This window comes from Anarhichas minor, unplaced genomic scaffold (genome assembly GCF_050575085.1).
Source record: "Anarhichas minor isolate MPS153535 unplaced genomic scaffold, ASM5057508v1 ptg000004l, whole genome shotgun sequence".
Classification (NCBI taxonomy): Eukaryota; Metazoa; Chordata; class Actinopteri; order Perciformes; family Anarhichadidae; genus Anarhichas; species Anarhichas minor.
In genome coordinates this window covers 15023673-15049460 of record NW_027466450.1, presented here as the reverse complement: position 1 = coordinate 15049460, position 25788 = coordinate 15023673, and the positions used below count along the sequence as shown (strand labels likewise).

The 25788-nt window shown below is 43.6% G+C and overlaps 1 protein-coding gene across 17 annotated transcripts; it reads left to right on the top strand.

Moving 5' to 3' along the window:
• The first annotated feature begins 1115 nt into the window (after positions 1-1115).
• Positions 1116-25511, top strand: pikfyve (phosphoinositide kinase, FYVE finger containing). Of its 17 annotated transcripts, none has more exons than XM_076110405.1 (46): positions 1744-1857; positions 2887-2925; positions 3040-3239; positions 5354-5521; positions 6864-6973; positions 7149-7320; positions 7981-8188; positions 9441-9467; positions 9662-9751; positions 9851-10007; positions 10418-10575; positions 11720-11831; positions 12027-12174; positions 12935-13099; positions 13217-13279; positions 13377-13506; positions 13968-14148; positions 14298-14372; positions 14487-14594; positions 14691-14831; positions 14987-15113; positions 15216-16069; positions 16430-16825; positions 17328-17417; positions 18023-18123; positions 18209-18283; positions 18421-18592; positions 18690-18868; positions 19245-19358; positions 19722-19830; positions 19972-20126; positions 20565-20661; positions 20938-20995; positions 21108-21233; positions 21332-21452; positions 21674-21769; positions 21859-21939; positions 22094-22188; positions 22280-22339; positions 22488-22664; positions 23051-23074; positions 23668-23771; positions 23852-23980; positions 24073-24334; positions 24434-24508; positions 24995-25511. In XM_076110405.1, exons 1-46 carry the CDS (start codon positions 1814-1816, stop codon positions 25108-25110), a joined length of 6489 nt encoding a protein of 2162 aa, XP_075966520.1. In that variant the 5' UTR covers positions 1744-1813; the 3' UTR covers positions 25111-25511. The 17 variants fall into 17 exon arrangements, with proteins under 17 accessions (XP_075966584.1, XP_075966559.1, XP_075966554.1 ...); XM_076110390.1 differs by having other exon boundaries at positions 1745-1857; positions 18212-18283; positions 21105-21233; XM_076110382.1 differs by having other exon boundaries at positions 1745-1857; positions 21105-21233.
• The last annotated feature ends 277 nt before the right edge of the window (positions 25512-25788 follow it).

Sequence of the window (25788 nt, the reverse complement as noted above, 5' to 3'; positions counted from 1 at the left end):
AAGTCCGCCACATTACCGCGCATGCGTATGTGCTTGGGGGCGTGTCGTAGAAGCTAAGAGCCAATCATGGACGTGTAAATAGAAGCGAAGGGCCAATCAGAAACGATATGCCTCAAAAAACCTTTTCTTCTTCTTTTTTTTTGAGGTTTATTGGCGGTTGGCAAACAATGAATTGATGCATTACCGCCTCCAGCTGGTATGGAGTGTGGATCAGGATGTCTAGTACTTAATTAAAAAAAAAAAATAAGAAACTTCTTCTTCTTCTTCTACCAGTCATATATTTCTTTTTTTTTCTGTCAACACTGATATTGATGAAAATGTGATTTTATTTTGGAAAAATCTACACATTTGAACTCTCAACTGTATATTACTAAGCTTTTATTTCTGTTGGCTTAATTTCATGTTCATGAACTTACAGGTAAAAAGATAAACTTTTTGTTTTTTCGAAGGAGATCAACTGAACAACATTGACCACTTGTGTACTTGTATATAAAAACACTGTCTCCCACAGTGTTATATTTGTATCATATCTTATTCCTATTTACACTTATTTCACTATTTTGTGTTTTATGTCTATGATTCTCATTTTTACCTCATGTTTTTATAAATTTCGTGACAGCATTGTCTGAGGGAGCCAAAGAACAAGAATGTCATTACCAATGACTGCTCCACTGTAATAGTTGTGCATATGACAAATTCATTTTCTGTAACTGTAACACCTATTTTTGTTTGTTTAAAACCTCCCTCTGAATTGTAAATCCCCCCTGCGGGACTAATAAGGGATTATCTTATTTTATCTTATATTAATTGAGTAAAAAGTACAATATTTTCCTCAAAAATATAGTGGAGTCGTATTATGAAGTAGGATAAAATGGAAATACTCAAGTAAACTATAAGCAGAATAGTGTAGTAGTGTCCATTCATGTGGTCAGATAATTTTTTAAGACAAGTAATATTTTGGATTAATGATTTTTACTAGTATTTTTACAGTGTAAGTTTTGCTACTTTTACTTCAGTAAAAATATGATTTTAACACGAGAACAAAATGTTCAAATCGATTGTTCTGAGTGTGACCTCTTTTGCCTTTCTCTAGATCACAACAGTTGCATTCAGATCAGGTCTCGACTCGTCAGGTCTGCTCGTGTGCCCGGGAGTCGGCTTTTTTCCCCCCTCAACTGTTTTACAGATGTTCTTCGAGGTCGGACGGCTTCATACATTGATGTCAAATTCATACAGTGAACGGGTAATTCGCATGTTTTGCTGCCACGACAGTTTAATCACATTTCATGCGTCAACTGTTCCAAGAAAGAGGTTGTTGTTGCTGCCTACCCGGCTAGTTAGCATACGAGGCTAACATTAACTGGCTTGGCTAAATACAGATGTAACGTTTACTACTGTACATTTCAAGCTAGTCGGCTAACGTTAGCTCACACTATATTATTTTTTTTTAGGTTTTTGGCAGTTTTTGCTAAATGCTGTAAATGTCGCAACTTCTAAACACGGCGACACGTTAGCTGATTTATATATAAAGTGCAATTAAATTAGCCAGCTGATCTTACAGTTGATAGCTAGCTTATAAACTAGTTGCTGGTTAAGTTTGACATCTGGGGGAAATATTGAAACTCTGTGTGGGTCGTAATCTGTCTGCAGACTATAAGTGATAGTGTACATTATCGTGTGTACTTTGCGATAAGGTGGAGGGCTTGGCCCTAAGCTGTCAAATGACCAGGAAACAGTCATGCTACGGCCTGTTATGGTCACATGATGAGGTGGAGAACGTGATGCTGCTACTTCTGCTTTCATATCATCTAAAATGTCATGCGTTGCAAACTCAACGTCTGTAGCTTTCTTCAAAGGGTAAGTCTGGAGGAGATTTGAATGGTTGTTACCGTTCTATACACAGTTAAGCTAACACGATATGTAGATTAGAGTAACGGCTCTAACTAATCGATCAGCCGGTCATACCCTGAGTTCATCCGTCGGACAGTCCAGCAATGGTGGAGGAAGAATTCGGATCCTTTACTTTAGCCTCAGTTGTGATTATTTTCTTGAGTAATTGATTCACAATGTTTGATTTTTGCCCAACCAAAGAACAAATAAGTACAAGAAAAATTCTCTCATTTGTGACCAATCATGAATTTGTTTTTGTATGAAAAATAGCTGCTTTTAATTTTCTGTTAATCCACAAATCAATTAATCACCTAATGTTTCAGCTCTACTTGTATATAAATGTACTAGTAGGTACAGTAGTAGTTTAATTTATTATAAAACATATTTTAAAAGCTCTTCATATGTTTTTTTATGCAATAATCTAAATTTATAAAGTAATTAAAGTAGAGTAAAAATAACAAATGTAGTGGAGTAGAAGTAGAAAGTAGCATGGAAAGATAATGCTCACGTAAAGTATAAATGTATACTTAACTACAGTACTTTAGTAAATGTACATCACATACACTGCAATACAGGGATTCAATATTAGGCAGTTCAGATTTAAATTGTAGCAGCAGAGTGTGGATTAAAAAAAACATGTCAAGCTAACAAAATCTTTTTCGTGTTGAGGGAAAAATCTCACAATGATCTAATGTTCAAATTCTAATAATAAGAACCAGAATCAAGACGGATCTCTTGAAAAGCTATCTTCTCATGTTTTAAAATGTGTTCTTCACGCAACAGGTTGCACTTAAATGTTGACTTCCTGATGATAAGTTGTGATATTCTGTCACATGATTGTTACACTTCATTGGTTACTAGTATGATGACTTTCACAAGTGAGCCTGATTGAACTTATAGGGCTAAAATAACGCTTGTTTAGCTTCCTACAGTATTATTTTGATGTAATTTTCCTGTTTGCTGTCACTTTCCACTTCTCTGTCTTTGTATACACAGTGTTGCACATGCAGTTTTAAAGGCAGCAATAATAGAATGGTTCGTATGTAGCCAGGTTGAGTCTGGCTTATGTTTAACATACTGTCAGGTCAGTGGTCCACACGGGTATTAGAGGGCTGCTCATGCTCAAGATATCTGTTGTCACATCTCCAGCAGGACTAGCAGTGTCATGGCTGCTGATGACAAGTCCTCGTCCTCATCCTCAACGGACTGGAGCGTGGAGCCGCCGGTCTCCTCGCCCAGCAGCCCCTCCCACCTGACCCACTTCAAACCACTGACTCCGGAGCAGGATGATCCCCCCCTGCGCTCCGCGTACAGCTCCTTTGTCAACCTGTTTCGCTTCAACAGCAAAGGTCAGGCCCACAAGAATCTAGAGGAAGTTATGATGAAGCCCCGTTATATATCTCCAATGTTGTGTTTTGCTAAAGTGATGTACTTTTGTGATGTGTAGACAATGCACGATATAGTTCAGGGATCTTCAAAGTCCGACACGGTGATAAAAGTGAGACACCTGATCCCCACACACACACACACATTCTGAGCCTTAGTACTGTTGAAACATGTTGTAGTGCAACATGAAAAAAACTGGATTTAGTCACTCCTGTTGTTATTCTTGGCCTTACTTCCAGTTGGGTCATAACTATACAGTCACTATAATTTGGGAGATTAATTAATTAGCTGTTGGAGCTTCTTTAAGCTTCTATTTGTTTACATCTTTATGTAATGTACCTATGAGTGATCAGGCCTTGAGACGACTTTCATAATGCAGAAAACTTATGATTATCATGCAGGTTCTGGAGTAGTAAGGAATCCTTTCTCTAGATTTCAAAGCATATTTCTCGACATTTATTCGCTAAAATCCTGATTTCACACTGAATCTACAAAGACGTGTCTCACGTCTGTGTGGAAAGATTAGTTTCACTCTGAGAAGTGGAACCCAGATTTTAAAGTTCAGCCTAAGCTGCCTTCATATGAGCTTCAGCTGAACTTCAGAATATATTTTTGCGAAGAAAAATAATTGTAGTGCTCCACCTCACTTACTTTCAAATTGCTTCATGTTTGACTTCATTTGGTAAATATAAACCCCACGTACAAAAAGACCTCTGACCTTAATGTCTAATCCTTGGAAGTGGAAAAGTAACAATGAACAATGTAATTTAAAGCGAATCATGTTACTAAGTCAAAGGGCAGCGCTGCATTTGCTAATCTCGTTAAGGAACAGCTCAGAGACTCACAAACAGTTTGTCATTTTTATTTGGTTTTATATTGTTTCTTTTTACTTACTTCAGGATACAACGCGTAACAAAAACACATCCTTCATTACAGTATGTTAAAACCTATCCTGAGCCGTATTTTACAGCAACTAACCAGAGTCTTGTGAGGTCATGTGATTGAAATTGCCTTCCAGGAAGCAGTGAAACACATGATTAGTGTGTTTGTAGTCCCACCTCTGAAGTCCTGTAACTGAACAACACTCCTCCTCCTCCTCCTCCTCCTCCTCCTCCTCCTCCTCCAGGCAGCTCACTGACATTTATTACAGAGGAGATTACAAGGATTGCTGCTTTTTCTTTCAGTATCACAAAGGTTTTAAAAAGATTAAAACAAAAATATTTCCATCACATTTTAAATAGCTTCTTTTGTAAAAAAAACAATTTAATTGTTTAATATATAATTTGTAAGGAAGAAAGCTGCAGGATATTCTCCTCATTTGAGAATCCAGAACAAGCGAATGTTTTCTATTCTCTTAACTTCAACGTTGTTGAAGAGATGCTCGATGTGGAAAAGTCTCTGAGAATTCAACAATTAGAGTTTAATGTAAAATAGGAAAAGTGGACCGCTTATAAAAACCCACCACAGAGACAAAAACCTTTGTATAACGACTGATACTTGAAGTTGTATCATTGTGTATATACTGAACCTCACTGCAGTGTTTGTTTTTATATTCAGAGATAGTTGAGCGGTTAATTCCTGTTTGGTTAGAGCAAGTAAATGTAAAGCTTGTGTCGGTAACATCGAAGAAACCAGCGAGCGAGCTTTTAGCGAGCAGCACTAGCTCCAAAGGTCGCTAAATCTATCAAGGAACTCGCTAAGTCAGCAACACTGACAGCTCATCCATTCAGGCCCCCCCCTCCAAAGCCACGCCCCCAAAATGATCATTATGAACCTAAACAACCAACATGGTTATTGTTTGTACTCACAGCTGTCTGCCAGATGTTCTTCTTCTTTTCTTTTGTCAAAGCATTTCATTTATTTATCTGGAGAAAGAGAATTTCAAGAAATATAACAAAACCTGTTTCTAAAATACATTACCCACCCAAGCTTTAAAACATATTCATTTGTTGTTTTCTGTCTTGACTACATTTTCTTCTTCATTTCCTCCTACTGGTGTGTGTGTGTGTGTGTTTTGTGTGCATGTGTGTGTGTGTGTGTGTGTGTATGTTTTGTGTGTGTGTGTGTTTGTGTATAGAGGATGGACGTCCTCCCTCAACAGTTTCAGAGAAGCCAGATGTGCCGTCCCCTTCTCCTCAATCAGAGAGGAGGAGCTGGTCCTCAAGTCCAACCCAGTCCCTCTACATCTCCAGGTCGCACCGAAAACAGCACCCAGACCTCCTCCGACGTACCTCGACTGCCTCTGGTAAAACACACACACACACACACACACAAAATAGTAATTAGTCAATCTTCCAAAATAATAGGCATGACTACATCTCATACACTTAAAGTCCAGCGTAAACTATTGTGTGCCATTTTCTTCCACTGGCAACTGAACAAAGATTCATATTCTGGGATTAGATCGGAGGATTCATTTAACAGGACATTTATTTTTATTCATTCTGGTTTTCTCAATGCTTTTCTTAAACATAACTTAAGAAACCTGGAGCTTTCCTCTGTCTTGCGTCACACTTTGGTTGATTATCTGTAGTCTGAAACTCTTTGTTAGTTCATTTAGAGTAATGTGTAAACTAATCAGGGGCCACTGATAACACCGTGGACCGTGTTTTATTAGATTACACATTCGGCCTGTTGTAGAGCTGCATGGTAGGACCGAAGTGAAGAGTTTTATTCATGCACTTTATCCTAAAGTTCAGTACTCAACCACTTTAACTACACCTAACAAACAAGGTGACCGATGGAGGTGTGCGCCTCCTTATTTAGTCTAAACAACATAAGCGTGTGTCAAGAAACAGAGACACAACGCCTGATAACCTTCTGATCAAACAGCTCAGGACATCTTCACTTGCTGACAAAGGAAAGGAAAGAACAGCGGCACTTAACCAACACACCACATTTTATATTTTGTATCGATTTTGTATCTTTTCCGTAGTATTTTATTGATGAACCTGCAGAGGAAAAGAGCAGACTTGTGAGACAAAACAAACTAGATACGATGAGAATGATGAATGAATGTGCAGGTTGTAACGTCTGCTCTCATGTCTTTTCTGATTGCAGTGGATTGGCCAGGTGAGGGCTCCTCTGCACCGTGTGGTTTCACTAAAGACGCTTTTATTTTGACGTTAACAACAAAAGACACAAACTGTTGTGTGTGTGTCTGAGTGCATGCCAGTGTCTTTTGATATTTGCATTTTTAATGAAGCGCTTCCTGTCAGTCTTTGGTTTGCTCTAATGTTTCACACTCGGGTACTAATCAAGATGAATGGAATAATGTTTCTAATGAATGAACTGCTTTCTTCAACATGTTTTTGTTCTTTTTATTGATGTGTTGTTTTATACACATTTGCAACTCTTAAGGGAGTTATTCATAAGGTGTTGAAGTGCATTGTCAAATGTTTGTCGCGTATGTTTAAATGCACTGTGAGGAAGAGGAATTGAATTATTATCACCTTACATATAATATTTTTTTAAAACAGGCATATTTGACAATGCAGCAGCGTGGATTGTAAAGAATTCATTAACTTTATTTCAGTTCTTGTGCTTATTGGAGGTCTGTGTGTTTCTGTCTACATGCATTGTTTTAGACGGCAGCAGGAAGTCAGATACTCCTCTCAGTAATCATGACCCTCGCACAGCTGTGCAACTCCGCACTGCACTGAAGAGGCTGAAGGAAATAATGGAGGGAAAGAGCCAGGTATTCACACACAATCCACACCTTCACACCGTCTTTGCTTCATCTTGTCGTGTCTTAAATGGATTATGTGTCGACCTGAGAACATTTTAAATGTATATATTGTGCCGTGAGCTGCACCCATGCCGTTTCTCCCTGTGGGTTAAAGCCGTGTGCTGTGGTTGTTGTCCCCCTGCAGGACAGCGATCTGAAGCAGTACTGGATGCCGGACAGCCAGTGTAAAGAGTGTTACGACTGCAACGAGAAGTTCACAACCTTCCGCCGCCGCCACCACTGCCGTCTGTGCGGCCAGATCTTCTGCAGCCGCTGCTGCAACCAGGAAATCCCCGGAAAGTTCATGGGCTACACGGGTAGGTGTCACAATTACCATATTTTCAAAATAAAAGCCAAATAATACAGGCAGCTTAGATAAACTCCAGGTGCTCGTTATAATGGGCATGCCAACCAAGCACAATGTTCATTTCCATCGCTTTAATTATATCATTTCAACAATATAATCTAAAGGGTTATTGTCCTATTTCAGTCACTGTGGGTGAATGTGTGTTATAAGGAAAATGAACCACCAATCATTGTTGATGGTAAATGTAGTCTATTGAAGCAATAAACTCTTCAGGGCTGCTATATTAACCAAGAAAGCAGAGTTCTCCTGTGCACAGAGCTGTGCAGACGGTGCCTACATGTACCAGGATGCATTGCACGCGAGCTTCTGATGCTCAGTGTCCCCACAGGCCACATCCTCCTGCACGGCTAATGCAGCTGCAGCCCTGCTCAGTTAGCTAGTTATCAGTACAAGCAAAGAAAACAAGGATGTTCAGTTCTTATCTAATTAATAATAAAGGTCTGTCTCTAATGTTAGCCTGCCTCAAATAACAGCCTGCTACCCTAATGAGAATGTACAGTAGTTTTGAGAGTATCGTAACATAGTCTGATTAACTTCATCATGCAGTAAAAAACACTAAAAACACTCGTCCTTCTGTGTCGTCTCTCGTACTTTCTCTCTGTGAACCCAGGAGATCTGCGGGCCTGTACGTACTGCCGTAAGATAGCACTGAGCTACGCTCACTCGGCCGACTCGTGCTCCATTGGAGAGGACCTGAGCGCCCTGTCCGACTCCACCTGCTCTGTGTGTGTGTTGGAGCCCAGCGAGCCTCGGACACCTGTGGGTGGACGTAAGTCCAGCAGGAATATCTTCCTCGAGGAAGACCTGACCTGGCAGAGGTGATCACACACACACAGACACACACACACACACACACACGCTGGTACGAAATAAAAAAAAACAAGTTAGCAATTTGATTTTGCCCAAATACAATCAGAGAGAGGGCTGCATGATGCCTTCAGTGTCCGCTCTGATTTCATGCCTCATTCAGCCACACCTGTACCCATCCCTGCCGTGTACTTACCTGTTTGTAGTAAAGACCAGTCACGTTGGAGCGGGCTTTGGTTGCATGCAGGGAAACAGTCCGAAAGCCTACAGCCCAAATCCTGACTGTGTATTTCTCATCTTGTTCGCTGTTGCTGAGATTGGTTTCTTTGCCGTGTTGTAATTTTGCTCATGAAACGCACTGCCCTAGTTTTCCAGCCTCCTCCATCTCTGCTTGCTCGTTTTCGGTCTTGATTTTCTGCTGTTTAAGATGTGTGCGTGTGTGTGTGTGCGCTTTGTACATACTGTACTCTGTGCATGGTCAAGACTCATGAAACAGAGGTATGCTATATCCATATCAGTTAGCCCTGACTGAGAGGAATTAACAGCACAGTGAGATGTAAAGATGCTTTGCAGCATGTGATCTGACGGACCAATAAACTGTTTCTAAGTAATGAAGCTTTAGTAAAGCACGAGGAGCGGTCTAATCCTCCTCTTCAAGTTACTTTTGCTAATTGTTAAGTGAATCTTTAAAGACCTCTTTGTTTAGAGGATAGTACAAGAATGCATGCGTTTTATAACCTCATGCTTGTTTGGCTTCGTTATGCACCGTTTCTGCCTTTTTCAGTTCCAATAGCGATGCCTGAGCTTTGGGTACCGATCAGATACCTGTGTTTAATAAGCTGTGTGTTTGAAAAGAGACTGGGGACATCGGGCTTAAACATTGCTTTACTAACTTTGCAATGTAACAAATGAACACGTAAATATACATTTACTGAATTGTTAAATTAACAGAAATCACAATTCAAGTGTAAACCCTTTTATTGCAGCAACAAATTGGTCAAAACGTAAACAGGAATTCAAATTCCAGCATATAATGTCTATAGTATATAAACATAGAATTGGACTGAATAGATGGGCCCTACTGTCGCAGATATCCGATCCAGCTGTTTTGAGTATCTGCCTGATATCTGATATTGGTGCATGTCTGGTTTTGCTGCTGTGTTTTCTTTATAATCGGTGTGCTTCGTGCTTATTTTCTCTATCAACCTGCCTCAAAGAAAATCAGTTTCCTCTCTCTCTCTCTCTCTCTCTCTCCCGGCATAGAAAAACTCCTATTGGGATGAGAAAGAAGTGAGTCTTGCTGTTTGTTTCATTACTTTTTCACATCTGTCCGAGCTTTAGCCGTCTGTAAGTAAAAGCTTTCTAGCTCTGTAAGGAAATAGCCTTCTTGTTCAAATGCAGTGATCATAAACTAGACATAGAGGAAGTGTGAAGAGAAAGTGAATGATGATGAATCTAAGTCTGTGTGTGTGTGTGTTCATCAGTATGATTCACCAGGAGCAGCAGAACAGTGGCCTGACCTCCAGACTGACGACGCTACAAGAAGACGTCGGCAAATCCCCCGCGAGGAAGAGGTTTGGTTCCCTCGTGAAGAACAATGTCTCCCGGCTCGATTCGGCACACTCGAGTGAAGCCAAGCAGTGTGAACTGGTGTCTGCGTGTCTCCGCCACAGATCTGCCAGTGTGACCAACCTGTCGCTGGACCGCCCCGGGTCCTCCATGGTGCCGTCCTACGACAGCTCAGTCAGCCCGCCAACCAGCCGAGCCATGTCGGGCACCAAGAGCGGCAGCAAGATGGACCACAGCGAGGAGGAGAGGAAGATCCTACTGGTGGCTGCTTTTAATCTTTCGTTTTCAATGATGTTCATCGCCTCGTTTAACTCGTCTATTAATATTTAACAAAACGAAACAATCTGATCAGCTTTTTTTTATTTACTTAATGACCATGACGCTGTTATTTTGTTGATTTTAGCAGTCGTCTCTCAGTGACTTGGCCTAATCCTGTTCTTTCATAACGATGAGAAGCCATGTAGTCTATCAGGAGAAAACAATGGCGTAAGTTAAACATATCGCGCTGCTGAACCAGCTGAAAACCCCACAGGGGGAATTCCTTTACCACGACAACCCTAACCGCAGGTTTGATTCCTCTTTTATCCAATCCTAAAAGAGGAACAAACCGAAACGTTGGCGTTATTAAACATTACTCGTGATTACATACTGACGAGCCTCGCATCCTGCAGGACTCCTCGCAGCTGAAGGACTTGTGGAAGAAGATCTGCCACAACAGCACAGGGATGGAGTTCCAGGACCACAGATATTGGCTGAGGACCTACCCCAACTGCATTGTGGGAAAAGAGCTTGTCAACTGGCTGCTGAGGAATGGCACCATCTCCACCAGGTAGCATCCCACCGGACCAACATGTTCTTTTTCTGTACTGCGTCGTGTTAGGGGTCTTTGGAAGGAAGATTGATATCACTTTCATATCCGTCCATTAAATATAAAGCTGATGAGCTAACTGTTTCAAGTCTTTGTGCTAAGCTATGCTAATTGTTTGCGGTCCGTAGATTCATATTAAGAGAACAAATATGTGATTGGTATGAACAGATATGTTTGTAGTGATCATCGCAAACTTGCCTTGTGTTGGACAAAGTGTTGCTTTCCTTTTCAGAGAATGACATCACATCCTGTCCATTATAACTTCCTTTTTAAGAACTTTATTTTGTAAAAGGAAGTGTGTCAACCATTGTGCAACCAAAACAGGAAGAAGATAACGCTTTAGTGTCGATGTAAGGTCTTCGCAGTTACTATCCCCAGTAGTTGGTGGGGAGTGGAACATGTCAGATGACACCCTACGCTCATTTGCATATTGGTGTCGCCATCAGACATTTGCATAAAGCTTAATGCAGGTTATGCAATATGCAAATATATTTCTTGCTTTTTCCCCCGATGGTCTGAATAAATTTCTAAATTTGTCGTTATTTGGAAATAAAGTTGCTCGGAAGGTCTAAAAATGCTTCAATCTAGCAAGAAAGTTGCCGAGTTGTTTGGCTCTGAGGAAGCGTTCCAGTTGTCTTTGTGACAGCGGCACCAACAGTAAAGGGGTCGTTGAAAAGTTGTCTATTGACACTTTAAACAACAATTGGGTCGGGGATCTTTCTTTGACTTGGCCTCTCATACATGGATAAAGAAGCTATCTCTTCTATGTCTCTCCAACATGCTTTGTCTTATTCCTCCTTTTCTGCTCCTTTTTCTTCCATGTCCATCGTGCATCACTCCGTTCTTTCCTGTGATAGATTCTTGGTTAGTTGAATATAAATGTGCTGTCTCTTGTGCTGCGTTTACAGATGAACTTGACCTAAATGCTACTAGATTGTGCAAACATGAGTGTCAAACTGCAGCTAGAGAATCAATTTGAAGATAACTGTTGTTTTCTATGTCTCATACACTCCTGCTGCCATTGGCACTTCCTGTTTAAGCTGCTCTTGATCTTGTGTTTCACTGTTCAGCCCTCCGTCTAAATCCTGATGCTCCTGTGTTGCAGGGCCCAGGCCATCGCCATAGGCCAGGCGTTAGTGGACGGTCGCTGGCTGGACTGTGTCACGCATCACGACCAGCTGTTCAGGGACGAGTATGCCCTCTACCGCCCCCTCCAGGTAACAGCCCGTCTGTGCACACTGATTTCAAATCACAGATCGTTCCAAACGTGTTTCACATTTGCCGCAACATATTTTCACAGCTCATGTGTTAATATTGATTGATTCTACGGGGTCTTCTGATAACACCAGAGGACATATCACTTGGAGCTTCAGCGATTGTGCTGACGGCGTCTCTCTCTCTCTGGTCTCCAGAGTACAGAGTTCTCCGAGACGCCGTCTCCAGACAGCGACAGCGTGAACTCCGTGGAGGGACATTCAGAGCCGTCCTGGTTCAAGGACATCAAGTTTGATGACAGCGACACAGAGCAGCTCGCAGATGAGACCGAGTACGCCATGCCGAGTACGTATCGCACGCCTAACGCTTTAAGAAAACCCTTTTGTTGGCTTAGATCATTGCTCTTTGCACATGTGGCTTTGGTTTAGTTTCCAGTGGTGGTGATACTGTCCTTAAGTACTGTCCTTAAGTACTGTACTGTCCTTAAGTACTGTCCTTAAGTACTGTACTGTCCTTAAGTACTGTACTGTCCTTAAGTACTGTCCTTAGGTACTTACTTAGGTACTGTACATAAGTACAAATGGGAGGTACTTATACTTTGAGTATTATCTTTTCATGCCACTTTATAGTAACAATTCAGAGGTAAATATTTTATTTTTTACTTCACTGCATTTATCTGACAGCTTTACTTACTTTACAAATTAAGATAGATTTTTGTATATAAACATACAAATATGTCTTGTTATGAATTAAAGTACCCGACAGTTTGTACAAGTACAGCAGAAATAATTACTTGGTTCATCGATTAGTCGATAGACAGACAATTAAATGGCAGCTGTTTCGATAATCTTCATTTTTAATACAAAGATGCCAAACGTTTCGTTGTTCCAGCTTCTCAGATGTGGAGATTTGCTGCTTTTCCTTTTTTATAATGTTAAGGTTTAAACTGTTGGTTGGACAAAACAAACATTGTGACTTTTTCAGAATATTTACAAACCCAACAAGCAGTCGCTTAATGGAGAAAATAATCAATACTTAATAGTTCAAAACCTCAGCCAACTGCACTGTAAAATCCTGCAGCTCACTGCCGTGTCTGTCTGTCCAGACTCTGCCAGCCCCAGCAAGAGAACATCTGTCAGCAGTTTCCAGTCGGCGGTGGACAGCGACTCAGCGGCCTCCATCAACCTCAACATGGAGCAAAACAACGTCAACTTCCACATTAAGAAACAGTCCAAGTATCCACATGTGCCCTCTGCAGCTGAGCAGAAAGGTACATGTTACTGAAAACACAATATCTAATGTAAATATGTCGCATTTCTTTTCATGCAGTTGTTTGGTTTAGACATTCTTGTGGTTGCTGCTCATTTCCTCCTTCTCCGTCCTGTAGCTGAATTCCTTCTGTCTGAGGATGGAGGACAGAATATCGTCATAAGTGATGCCTTCATCAAGGGTAGGAACTCTGCACTTCCTTATTGATTTAGTCAGACAGCATAATAAATTGCCTAAATAGTTAAGCACAACCTGCTCCTGACTTGACGCCCCTGCAGAGTCTCTGTTCAACCGTCGCGTGGAGGAGAAGGCTAAAGAGATGCTGTTTACTCCGCTGGGTTGGCACCACAGCTCTCTGGATCAGCTCCGAGAGGAGAACGGAGAGAAGAAGGCCATGGAGAGGCTGCTGTGAGTGGACATGATGCCTCTGTTTGTGTCCAGTGGGATTATACATCATGGTACAAGTCCACTAGGGCAGCAAGTAATGATCATTCTCAACGGTTCAGATATTGATCACTTAATCATTTAGATTTGTTTAAAAACAAAGTTTAGGTAGGTGGGGATCATTTTGTGTTTGTTTCCTGGCAGAAAAACAGCAGATTTTCTTTTCTCACTTGCTTCTCAGCGCTTCCCGTAGATAAATAATTTAGTCGACTCATCGCTTCAGCACTTATCTGCAATTTAGAAGAACGCACTTACTGATGTTTGCAGATACGAGATGTGAAAAAGCTGCTGTGTTCTAGTTGATTCTTGTCGTGTTAAGTGCTCTGCCCTTTGAACAGCATGTGGTTTCCAAAGAGCAACTTTTTGTTAATCATAACAAAGATATTTTCCCCTCTTCTCGAACCATCTGCCTCTCTTTTGTTCAGCTCTGCCAACCACAGCCACATGATGGCGCTGCTGCAGCAGCTGCTCTACAGCGAGTCTCTGTCTCTGTCCTGGCGGGACATCATCGTCCCCGTGGTCCGACAGGTGGTCCAGACGGTGCGGCCCGACGTTCGCAACTGTGATGACGACATGGACATCCGCCAGCTGGTCCACATCAAGAAGGTCAGACACCGTCTCGTCGAATCAGTCAAACCGTAGTCATGTGTCACTCTTTGGGAGGTTAGACGCGTTCATTTAATTGTGCAAAGGAGGCATGAAATCAGCCCATTAGACTGTCTGCTTCAGGTGGTTTAACTGAATCTCCATTTCAGATCTCTGGAGGCAGGAAGTTTGACTCGATGGTGGTAAACGGCTTTGTGTGCACCAAGAACGTCGCCCACAAGAAGGTAGGATCATGTTCCTCTGTTTCACGTTCATTGTCTCTTTGAAATCAACAGTGATGTCCAGAAATTCAGGAGTATATTGGCAGTTTAAATAATACTTGTCTGACTTGTAATCAGATGAACTCCTACATCAAGAACCCCAAAATCCTGCTCCTGAAGTGCTCCATAGAGTACCTGTACAGGGAGGAGTCCAAGTTTTCCTGCATCGACCCCATTGTGCTGCAGGTCAGTAGGTCACGCTAACCACAGTTTGTAGCCTGCTTTGCGTTTGCCTCCGTTTGCTTGAAACTAAGACCAGATTTTTCTTCGTCTCTCGCTCAGGAACGAGAGTTTTTGAAGAACTATGTGCAGCGGATAGTAGACGTCCGTCCAACGCTGGTGTTAGTGGAGAGGACCGTGTCTCGTATTGCTCAGGACATGCTGCTGGAGCACGGCATCACCCTGGTCATCAACGTCAAACCGGTCAGTGAAGTATCAGTGCTTTATAACTGATGCTTTAGCCACTGTTTGTTTATAATCAGCACATAAAACAAATATTAAAATCACCAAAAGTTAGAACAACATCTGTATGTAGCGGTCCTGGATGACTTTTCAGTGTTCTCCTTTTTCATTTGTAGCAAGTCCTGGACAGGGTGAGTCGTATGACCCAGGGAGACCTGGTGATGTCCATGGACCAGCTCCTCACCAAACCTCGTCTGGGAACCTGCCTCAAGTTCTACATGCAGCCCTTCACCCTGGCCAACGGTGAGAGACACACCTCCACTCTACTTCTCTCAGTTTAAATTGCTGTGAGATAAAAGAAACGCCCTGTTGAGTAAACCATGCTTTCTGTTTCTGTCCCTCCAGATGAAGTGAAGACTCTGATGTTCTTTGAGGGCTGTCCTCTTCATCTCGGATGCTCCATCAAGCTGCGAGGAGCCTCCGAGTACGAGCTGGCCCGGGTGAAGGAGATCATAATGCTGATGGTGTGCGTGGCCTACCACTCCCAGCTGGAGATCTCTTTCCTCATGGACGAGTTCGCCATGCCGCCCAGCTTGGCCCAGAGCACCTCATTCCCCTGCCTGCTGGAGGGCATGTCTGTGGAGGAGGAGGAGGCGGATGGAGAGACAAATGGAGAGAGCCTGGAGGAAACGGTAGTGCCCGAAGACTCGGCACCGGGAGGACGAATTGAGGAGGAAGGGCTTCCCACTGAGTCGTCATCCAAAAATGGAGATATAGACACTCTCCAAGACAAACAGTATCCCAACTCGTCCTCCCCTTTCCAAGACAGGGAGGCTGTTAACATAGAGGCACTGACCTCCACGCCATTTCCCAGTTCCATTGCACCGCCTCTGTGTGTCCCGCCTCCGTTCCTCATGGAGGAAGACCAGGAGATGGACTCGGATACTCTCATCATGGCGTCTGAGGAAGAGACGGGGGAAGAGGGAGGCCTAGTGAAGGGGGATTCACACGATACGGATGACGGGGAATGTGCCGCCACTACTCGGTCGTTCCGAGACCCCCTGCAGGATGACACGGGGATGTTTGTGACCGAGCAGGTGGATTCAACCGACGACCGCCTGAAGTCCATCTCTGCCATCTTCAAGCAGGAGCTCAAGGACATCATCCTGTGCATTTCCCCCTTCTTCACATTTAAAGAACCATTTCTCCTCATGCCTGCTGGCATGCACTGTCCCAGCAGGGATTACTTCCCAGAGAAGGTACCTAGCTTTGCTCTCTTCTGTTTAGCCTACACATACTGAATAAGACCTGCGACTAACGATGATTTTCTTGATTAATCAATGAATTGTTTAGTCCATAAAATGTCAGAAAATCCCAATTCCTGCAAGACTGATGTCTTTAAATGTCTTCTTTTGTCTGACCAACAGTCCAAAAACCCCAAATATTCACTTTACAGTGATATGAAACAGAGAAAAGTAGTAGATTTAGGCTTTTTAACTTAACAGATGACTTTAACAGCTGATTTATCGACTCATCGCTTCAGACTGTTATTCAGCAGAGTTTCCTTTATTTCTTCCGACTTATTTCTTCCGTCCATCTGTGTCCTCCCTGTCTTCCAGGTCTACCTATCTCCCCTCCTCAACAAGGACTACAAGGAACTGGACGGACGCAGAAAGCGGCTGCTCCTTAAAGACTCCGCCCCCTCCGCTCTGGTTAGTGGACAGACCAACGGCGGCCCTCAGCCGAAGCCCATCGACGTCCTGCCCTCCCACAGTCTCACCAGCACGCGCATCATAGAGCAGCTGAGCGGCAGCCAGGGACTGTCCAAGATGCTGGCCGACTACAGAGCGAAGGGAGGCCGTATCCGACAGAGGGAGGCCGCCGACCCCTTCAGCGCCGCGACTCCCGTCAGCCTGCAGAGCAAGCTGCTGGACGCTCCGGTGAAGCTACCGGCGAGGGCTGACAGCGAAGAGGAGAAGCCAAGCAAGCTGACTGAGATGAGCTGGGTCCCCAAGGTGAGCAGTGTGGAGACCGTTATTCATTAACTGCTTATAAGCAAACACAAATGATCATTGCATTCAGTGTAACTCACCACAACGATCATTCCCCTCATCACAAAACATTTGAAAAGATTTATTTTTTTTAAATTTTGGAGCATTTCAAAACCTGCATTGTCTACATCCACGCTGACTTCACAGCAGTCTTCTGCATTTCACTTCTTCTCCTCGGACCGGACTGGGAAAATAATTCAGGAAGGGAAACTAATCAGCTCAGACCGATCTCCACACATCCACGACAGACCGTGTTTACTGTAACCGTCACTCTTCTGTTTACTGTTAATACCAGTCACACAAAAACTGCTTCAGAAAACCTCCTAACGAGTTAAAAACAGCCCAGCGTCTTCAGTTAATTGCTGTTCCATAAAGCTACAGGAATAACTATTCCTATATATATATATATATATATAGATACATATATAATGTAGGAGTGTTTGTTTTGCACCTGTCGTTTCCTCAGAGCTCTGACTGGACTTGTGTTGATCATCACGAAGCTCTGGTTGCTCTGAGTAACTGGAGCTACTTCCACCTGAGAGAAAAGAGTGCACAGGTCTTTATCTTCTGTATTATCTCCCTGCACATGCATCTCCTGCTTTCCAACAGAGCATGCAAATTATAATTTTTTTTTAAATAAGTAGAATTAACTCAGGAAAAGTAGTTTCTGCTAACAATATGTCTTGTTTGTGAACGTAGTTTTGCAGCATTTAGCTGCACTTTCCTGCAGGGCTTTCCTCCCTTTTAACGCGCTCCTCCCTCTCAGCTCCTCCTCTTCCCCCACGCTGTCCAGTTCTTCTCCACTCACGCTCACTCCAAACACTAAAAAGACATTGTGTGGATGCGCATGTGCATGCGTGTCATCACATGTGATGTCAGGCAGGGATCGTACCGTCAGGTTGAAGCTGGCGGTCTACAGTTCTGAGTGATTGTGTCGTTTTTCGCTTTTCCTTTAATTTTGCATTTTTAACTCTGGAATTCTCCCGATGTTCCCAATGTCCAGTCCGGCCTGCCGTCCCCCAGCCCTCATTATTCATTTATGAGGGAAACTATGAGTACGGTGTGTTTATTAATGGCCGCCTGTGGCTCTTCTTTTCATCTTACTTCACTCACGTTTGTGTTTGTTGTTGTTGTTGTTGTTGTTGTTGTTGTTGTCCTCAGCTGGACTGTCTGAACCCCGTCAACCACCAGAGGCTGTGTGTGCTCTTCAGCAGCTCCTCAGCTGAGTCCAGCAACGCGCCCAACCCCTGCGTCAGCCCATGGTAAACCCTGTTCATGTGCAGAGCATTCATAAAGAATCTCAGTCCTTGTTTTGGATGAATTTGTAGCCATTTTGTTTGTTGTCAGCAGGATTGTCACAATGGACTTCTACGGCAAGAATGACCTCTCCCTCGGTGTGTTCTTGGAGCGATACTGTTTCCGGTAAGATAAAACAACAGTGAACTAAATGTATTGTTATGAATATAAACAGATTATCATGTAGCTTTTAACACTTCTTACAGTACGTAAGCCTCCCAGTGTGCTTCATAAAGCTGTGTGTGCGTGGATGTTTACCCCAGGCCGTCTTACCATTGCCCCAGCATGTTCTGTGAGACTCCCATGGTGCACCACATCCGGCGCTTTGTGCACGGCAGTGGCTGTGTGCAGATTGTGTTGAAGGAGCTGGACTCCCCTGTGCCCGGTTATCAGCACACGATCCTCAACTACTCCTGGTGCCGCATCTGCAAACAGGTCAGTCATAATAACAGAGAAGTGATGTGAAGCATTCGGTCTGATTATCAGGCTCGACTTCTCTCTCTTACACTCAACCTCCGCCTCTGATTGTAAGGTGACACCAGTGGTGCCGCTGTCCAACGACTCGTGGTCCATGTCTTTCGCCAAATACCTGGAGCTTCGCTTCTACGGCCACCAGTACACCCGCAGGGCTAACGCGGAGCCCTGCGGACACTCCATCCACAAAGACTACCACCAGTACTTCTCCTACAACCAGATGGTGGCTTCCTTCAGGTCGGTCAGCTGTCACCGTGTCCTCTATCCTTCATTCATACACTGCCGAATAAGACTTATTACAGGTTTAATACATGAGGTTTTAAGTATTAATATAGCAGCAAACAACGTTTTATGTAAAGATACGGTGGAGTAATGGCGTCCTGAGCAGGGAATATTGTTATAAGTGGAGCTAAAGTAATTACAATGAACTCTTTAAAGTAATGACAGCATTAATGCAGGATTTTTTACTTTATTTTGCATTAATTTACACTATTTTTAGTTGAATAAAAGCTCATTACACTTCTTCCACTAATACTGAAAAGCTCCTGTTGTGTTCATGGAATCCTTGAACGAGTCTTCACACAGACAGTTTTCCCGTCTCGCTCCTTCTCAGCTACACTTCTGTTCGTCTGTTGGAGATTTGTCTTCCTCGTCCCAAGATCTTCATCAGGAACCTGGGACCATCGAAGACCAACCTGCAGCAGGACCTGAAGGACTTCTCTCTAAAGTAAAGAGCTCATCAGTCTGCATTCATCTAGACACGTCAAGCACGCGGAAACTGTCTAAACGGTGTTCCGTTAACGCGATTAGGTTGAGAGATTAGTGAATTTCAGGCAAGAACTAACAGAAGAAATATAAAAATACAGCAATTAAACAAAGTGAGACAGAACTACGATACAAAAAAGTAAACACCCTTTTGTCTGACGAGGAAATTTTTACTTTCCAGTCCAAATACATTTGTCCTTTTCTTTTAACGCCCCGAGGCTAATATTCTAAACTAGAGATGCACCTTCCTTCCGTGGGTTTAGTTTCTTTGCACATCACCTGAACACATCCATCAGTCCACTGTTTCCCTCCGCTCTCTCCTCAGAGTGGCTCAGGTGTACCTGGCCATAGACGACCGCCTCACCTCCCTCAAGACCGACACCTTCAGTAAGACGCGGGAGGAGAAGATGGAGGACCTCTTTGCTCAGAAAGACGTAGGTTGTTTTTTCCTTCCCCGTGTGTCGGTATGTCTCTGGTTTTAAGTGGTCGTCATGTAGACTCATAGTGGCGCTTCTGTGTGTGTGTGTGTGTGCGCGTGTGTGTGTGTGTGTGTGTGTGTGTGTGTGTGTGTGTAGATGGAAGAGGCAGAGCTGCGGAGCTGGATTGAAAAGCTACAGGGGCGACTTCAGGCCTGCTGTCTGGACTCTCCTCAGCAGGTGCAGGCGGTTCTGGAGTCGCTGGTGATGAAGAAACAGAGTCTGTGTGAGATGCTGCAGTCCTGGAACAGCAGGTCAGAGCCACTGCTGACGTCTTGTAACATGTTTCATATGAGCAAAAAGGATATTCAGTGTCATGAAAGTCACATTGGTAGTTTGTTAAGACACCGTTACCTGTAATCAACTCCTATATGTCTGTCTGTGTTTTTGGCCTTGTGTATATTTTGATATTTTGAACTCTTTCCTACTTTGTACTGCAACTACTGCACAATAATTACCCTCAGGATGAATTAGGTTCTATCTCATCTTACCAAAACAAACCAATTAAAAATGATTCCTTTTGCAAAAACCTTCAAGTTGCAGGGTACTAAACCACCGTTTGACTCCTTCGTCTTCAAGTACATAAGAATATGTTGATCTGTTTCTTAATGTATTAGATGAGGTCACCAGGCTCCTCCCCCTGTAGTCCTCACTCTGTTGTCTCTTTCCCCCCCCCCCCCCCCCCCCCCCAGGCTGCAGGAGTTGTTCCAGCAGGAGAAAGGCAGGAAGCGTCTGTCCGTCCCTCCCAGCCCGGGCAGACACCGACCGACCGCCGCTGACGACAGCAAGGTCGGTAACATCGTTACATTTACGTGCACCCAATTTCATTTTTCGGTTTTGGACTGTTTGTTGGAGGAAACAAGACATTTGATGAAGTCACTTTGTGCTGTAGGACATAGCTTTAAGTATTTTTTTACTGTTTTCTAATTATTATTGGAAATAATTGTTATTTGTAGTCTCAAACAAGTTACTGAAGTTGATGTAAACACGGCTGATTTGCTGTGTAGCACTACCTCAACTCATTTAAGTTTAATTAATGTGTTAATTTATTTATTTATTCAACAGAGTACTCTGGACTCCTCCCCCCGCAACCCCTCACCTGTGGTACAGAATGGTGACAAAGGTGAGTTTTCTGTCTCAGACCTGAATCCGTCCTGTTTTATTGTGACTCAGTGAAGAGTGATGGTGAAGCTGACTGTAGTTTATATAATTGATATTTATTCCACCGACAGAAGACCGTCATCTCTGCATACTGCCCTCCACCTCCTCCTCCTTGCTGCCGTCACCAGGAGAACCTGGAGCTGAACCTTACACTCCTGTTCCCTCCTTCACTGAGCAGGACTCAGTCAGCATCCCAGAAGGTGTGTGAGCACTCACCCCCACACACACACACACACACACATCTCCTGTAGCTTACAGTAGCTGTCTAATCTGTATACATTCTTTGATTGCTTGTCAGATGTGTTTGACGGACACTTGCTGGGCTCCACTGACAGCCAGGTGAAGGAGAAATCCACCATGAAAGCCATCCTCGCCACCTTCCTGCCCGGCAACAGCTACAACCCCATCCCTTTCCCGTTGTGAGTGATGCTCTGTGGACTTAAAATGAATTTGCTAAATGCACTTTAGACCGTGCGCTATAGGTCTTTGAAATAGGGCCCGTTGTCTTGTTCAATTATTAAATATTGATTCACTCATAAGATCCAGGACCAGGTGATGCAATAAAAGGATGAGCTGTACTCAGGCTTGTCACAGGCTTCAGCTGTTTGCCTCTGACTGTCATGTGCTCTGTTGTTGACAGCGACCCGGACAAACACTACCTGATGTACGAACACGAGCGGGTTCCCATCGCCGTGTGTGAGCGAGAGCCCAGCTCCATCATCGCCTTCGCTCTCAGGTGACACCCGCCGGCTCTCTCTGGCTCAGCTCAGAGTGCAGCTTTAAAAACGTCTGTTTTAATGTCAAACATGATGTCGTTTTTTCCAGCTGTAAGGAGTACAAAACGTCTCTGGATGATCTGTCCAAGACGTCCAACGCAGGCGGAGACGAGACTCCGCAGGTCATCAGGTACCAACACACAATTACTGAAGTACTGCACCTTTGTTGAGTACTTTATTTCACTTTTAACTGGTCAGCTGATCGTGTCAAATGATAAACAATAAACATGTTAACTAAACAGGATGAGCTGCCCTAACTTCTGTTGTCTGTTGTCCCTCTTCAGTGCCGGGGAGAGTCGGGCTAAGAGCAGCCCCGCCCGGCCCAGTGAGTCGGCCTCGTCCCAGCAGAGCCGCTCCAGCATGGAGACGGACCCCCTCAGTAAGAGTTTAGGTCAAATATCTACTTCATTCACGGAGGATTTAAGACATCTAGATGTGGAACGATTCACTTTTATTACTGTTTCGTGCAGAGGATGCAGACCTGGCAGATAAGCAGAAGAAGCAGACCCTGAATCCACACGTTGAGCTGCGTGAGTACAGTTATTTACCTTAGAGATCAGTGGTGGAGCAAGTACTAATACCATCCCTTTAAAATACTGTTGGTTAAGTAAAAGTACGTAAGTACAATCAGGACTTACTTGAGCGATGTGAACCTTCGTCTGTTGTGGTCATTTGTAGAATTCTCTGATGCCAACGCCAAGTTCTACTGTCGGATCTACTACGCCGAGGAGTTCCACAAGATGCGCGAGGAGATCATGGAGAGCACCGAGGAGGAGTTCATCCGCTCGCTGTCCCACTGTGTCAACTGGCAGGCTCGGGGGGGGAAGTCCGGAGCTGTGTTCTACGCAACAGAAGGTTGTATTTATACAATACCTCCGATAGATGTCACTAATACTGCAGCCGGTACTCAAAGTCACTGCGACACAGAAGTAAAAGCGTCTTCAGCTTCAGTAACGGGACATATTTCTGGTTATATTGTACATATTATTAAATGTTCATTATTATTATTGTTCTACTAGCTTTTACGACCCAAAAGTTAACAGTTAAATGTGATTGTATGTGATGGGGTGGGTAAGTCCTTTAAAGAAAGATGGATTTAAATATAAAAATGCCAAAAATCAATACTTTAGAATAAACCAACAGAGCTACAGACGAGCTATCTTTAAATGTGTCGTGGTGTATTTGTATTTTAGTGTATTTGCTGGGTGACGGGTTTGTGTTTGTGACTCTTCTCAACCCAGAATCAGAATCAGGTTTATTGCCAGGTGAGTTTTTACAAACAGGGAATGTACCTTTAGTGTTTTGGGGGAACAAGAAATACAAATAAACAGGAAGGACTGTAAAGGTCAGGAATCATGAATACAAAAAGGGATTTATCATGAAAAATATATGTATTTAAAACAAAAAGAGCTGTGCGATGTTTAAACCAAAGAGCAAACGTCCACACTATAAAGAATATGTGCAATATGCAAAGACGATAATCCAAAAATGTGCGTTAATGTAACGCGTTGAGAGAGCGAAGTGTTCTCTTCTTTTTTTGCAATTTAGATTTTTTTTATTTTTTCCTCAAACATCGTACAAAACATACGTCAGTTTCCTCAAATTTGGCACAGAAGTCCACCCCGGACTCCAGCATGAACTGATTAGAATGTGTGACCTCACAAAACACGTATTCCACATTGTGGACCGACATGGATGGAAACTGTGGCTCGACTGGTTGGCGGAGGCGTAAAACCAGCAGGCTTTCATTCTAGTTTCTCTTATTTTTTATTATTGGCAACAAATCATAACCAGAAATGTGTTGGTCCGTCTCTTAAAAGCGTGTTGATAACAGGAACCGTCTGCTCCTCTGTGCCAGATGACCGGTTCATTCTGAAGCAGATGCCCAGACTGGAGGTCCAGTCCTTCCTGGACTTTGCACCGCACTACTTCACCTACATCACGGGAGCGGTGCAGCAGAAAGTACGCTCCGTGAAGAGACGTCCTGTATTTTGTCTCCAGTAGAGTTTAAATGAATAACAAAACCTGTTTCTGCACCACAGCGACCCACGGCGCTGGCGAAGATTCTGGGTGTTTACAGGATCGGTTACAAGAACTCTCAGAACAACACGGAGAAGAAGCTGGACCTGCTGGTGATGGAGAACCTCTTCTACGGACGCAAGATGGCTCAGGTATATTTATATATATATGATACGTTTTATGACGTTGGAACATCCTCGGTTTGTTAAAAACGTGTCCTGATCCGTGACATCTTCCTCTGCAGGTGTTTGACCTCAAAGGTTCCCTGAGGAACCGCAACGTGAAGACGGACTCGGGGAAGGAAAGCTGCGAGGTGGTTCTGCTGGACGAGAACCTTCTGAAGTTGATCCACGACAACCCGCTGTACATCCGCTCCCACTGCAAGGCCATCCTGCGGGCCGCCATACACAGCGACGCCTACTTCCTGTCCAGCCACCTCATCATCGACTACTCGCTGCTGGTGGGGCGCGACGACGCCACCGATCAGCTGGTGGTCGGGATCATAGGTGAGAGGAGGAGACGTCTGTCAGCACCAGGTGTTAGTTTGGACTTGTTTGGATGTATTTATCTGGTGATGTCTACTGTCCTGCTACTCTTTGCTGCAGATTATATCCGGACATTTACGTGGGACAAGAGGCTGGAGATGGTCGTCAAGTCCACCGGAATCCTGGGAGGTCAAGGTGAGTCTTAAAGGGACAGTTTAGACTCTTTAAAGTGGGGTTGTGTGAGGTATCCGTAGTCAGTGGGGGGCACCCCAAGGTGTAGCAATTTGAGAGATCGTAAGACTAGAAAGGTGCGATACAAACGCAAGTCCATTGACCAAAATCTAACAATATTCTGATGTTTTTAATTGGACATTTGCCTCAAAGTACAAACTGCAGTCTATTAACAGTTATGCAGTTTCTATTTGCATATCTTCCAATAAGTACACGTGTATTTATACTGTAATAATCAGATATCTGCTGAGGTTGGCCTGCTGGTTTATTGGTCAGGCTCTAGTATCATTTTGAAACAGAGGAACAGAACTGAATACTGAGGACGGCTGTGCCTCCGTTGTGCCTCCATGGTGGCGCTGTGATGCCTCCATGGTGGCGCTGTGATGCCTCCATGGTGTCGTGGAGTCTGAACGTTGTTTCCCATCTCTAATGTCGTGTTGTCTCGTTCAGGTAAGATGCCCACCGTGGTCTCTCCGGAGCTGTACCGATCTCGCTTCTGCGAGGCCATGGACAAATACTTCCTCATGGTACCGGACCACTGGACCGGCCTGGGCATCAACTGCTGAGCAGTGCGTACATGTACAGGAATACCGAGACACACACAGGTACTCACGCTCCTCAGTATGTGAGTTCAACACAAGCACACTGGACGTTGTAAATGTTTGTGCGGACTAAAGCCTGTGTATAAACCAGTATACAGCATCATTCCACAGTCAGTGCCGCTCTGCAGCATCATTGAGACAATTCAGATCATTTTTTTATCTTTTCAATATTATCAGATTATTATTTATCCTGACGTGTTTCATGGAGGGTTTGTTGTTTTATTGGCGCCACGAGTCTGAAAACTGTTTCAAGAGGACCCACTGAAAGCATTCAGTGTTTAGATTATAGTTTATAAACTAAACGTGTAATTTAATGTTTGTAAATGTACAGAGATTATGTAACTATTAAAAGATTATTAACTGTTGTCTGTGTGGGTTTTTTCGGTGTTAATGAGGAAGAAATGGTGAATATCAGATATGTCAGAGATGTGACTGGCTGATATATGAGCTTCCGGTCCTGCCTGAAGATGCCGTTCCTCCTCAAGAACCTACAGGAGACCCACGTCCTCTGCTGCCTCCAGCAGCTGTAGACGCAGTCAGCACGGCTCAACGCACGGCTCAATGCACAGCATGGTGACGGAATCCTTTCAGGTTCACCTCACTCAACTCAGTGCAGTGAAGCATGTGGACATGTTGGAGATG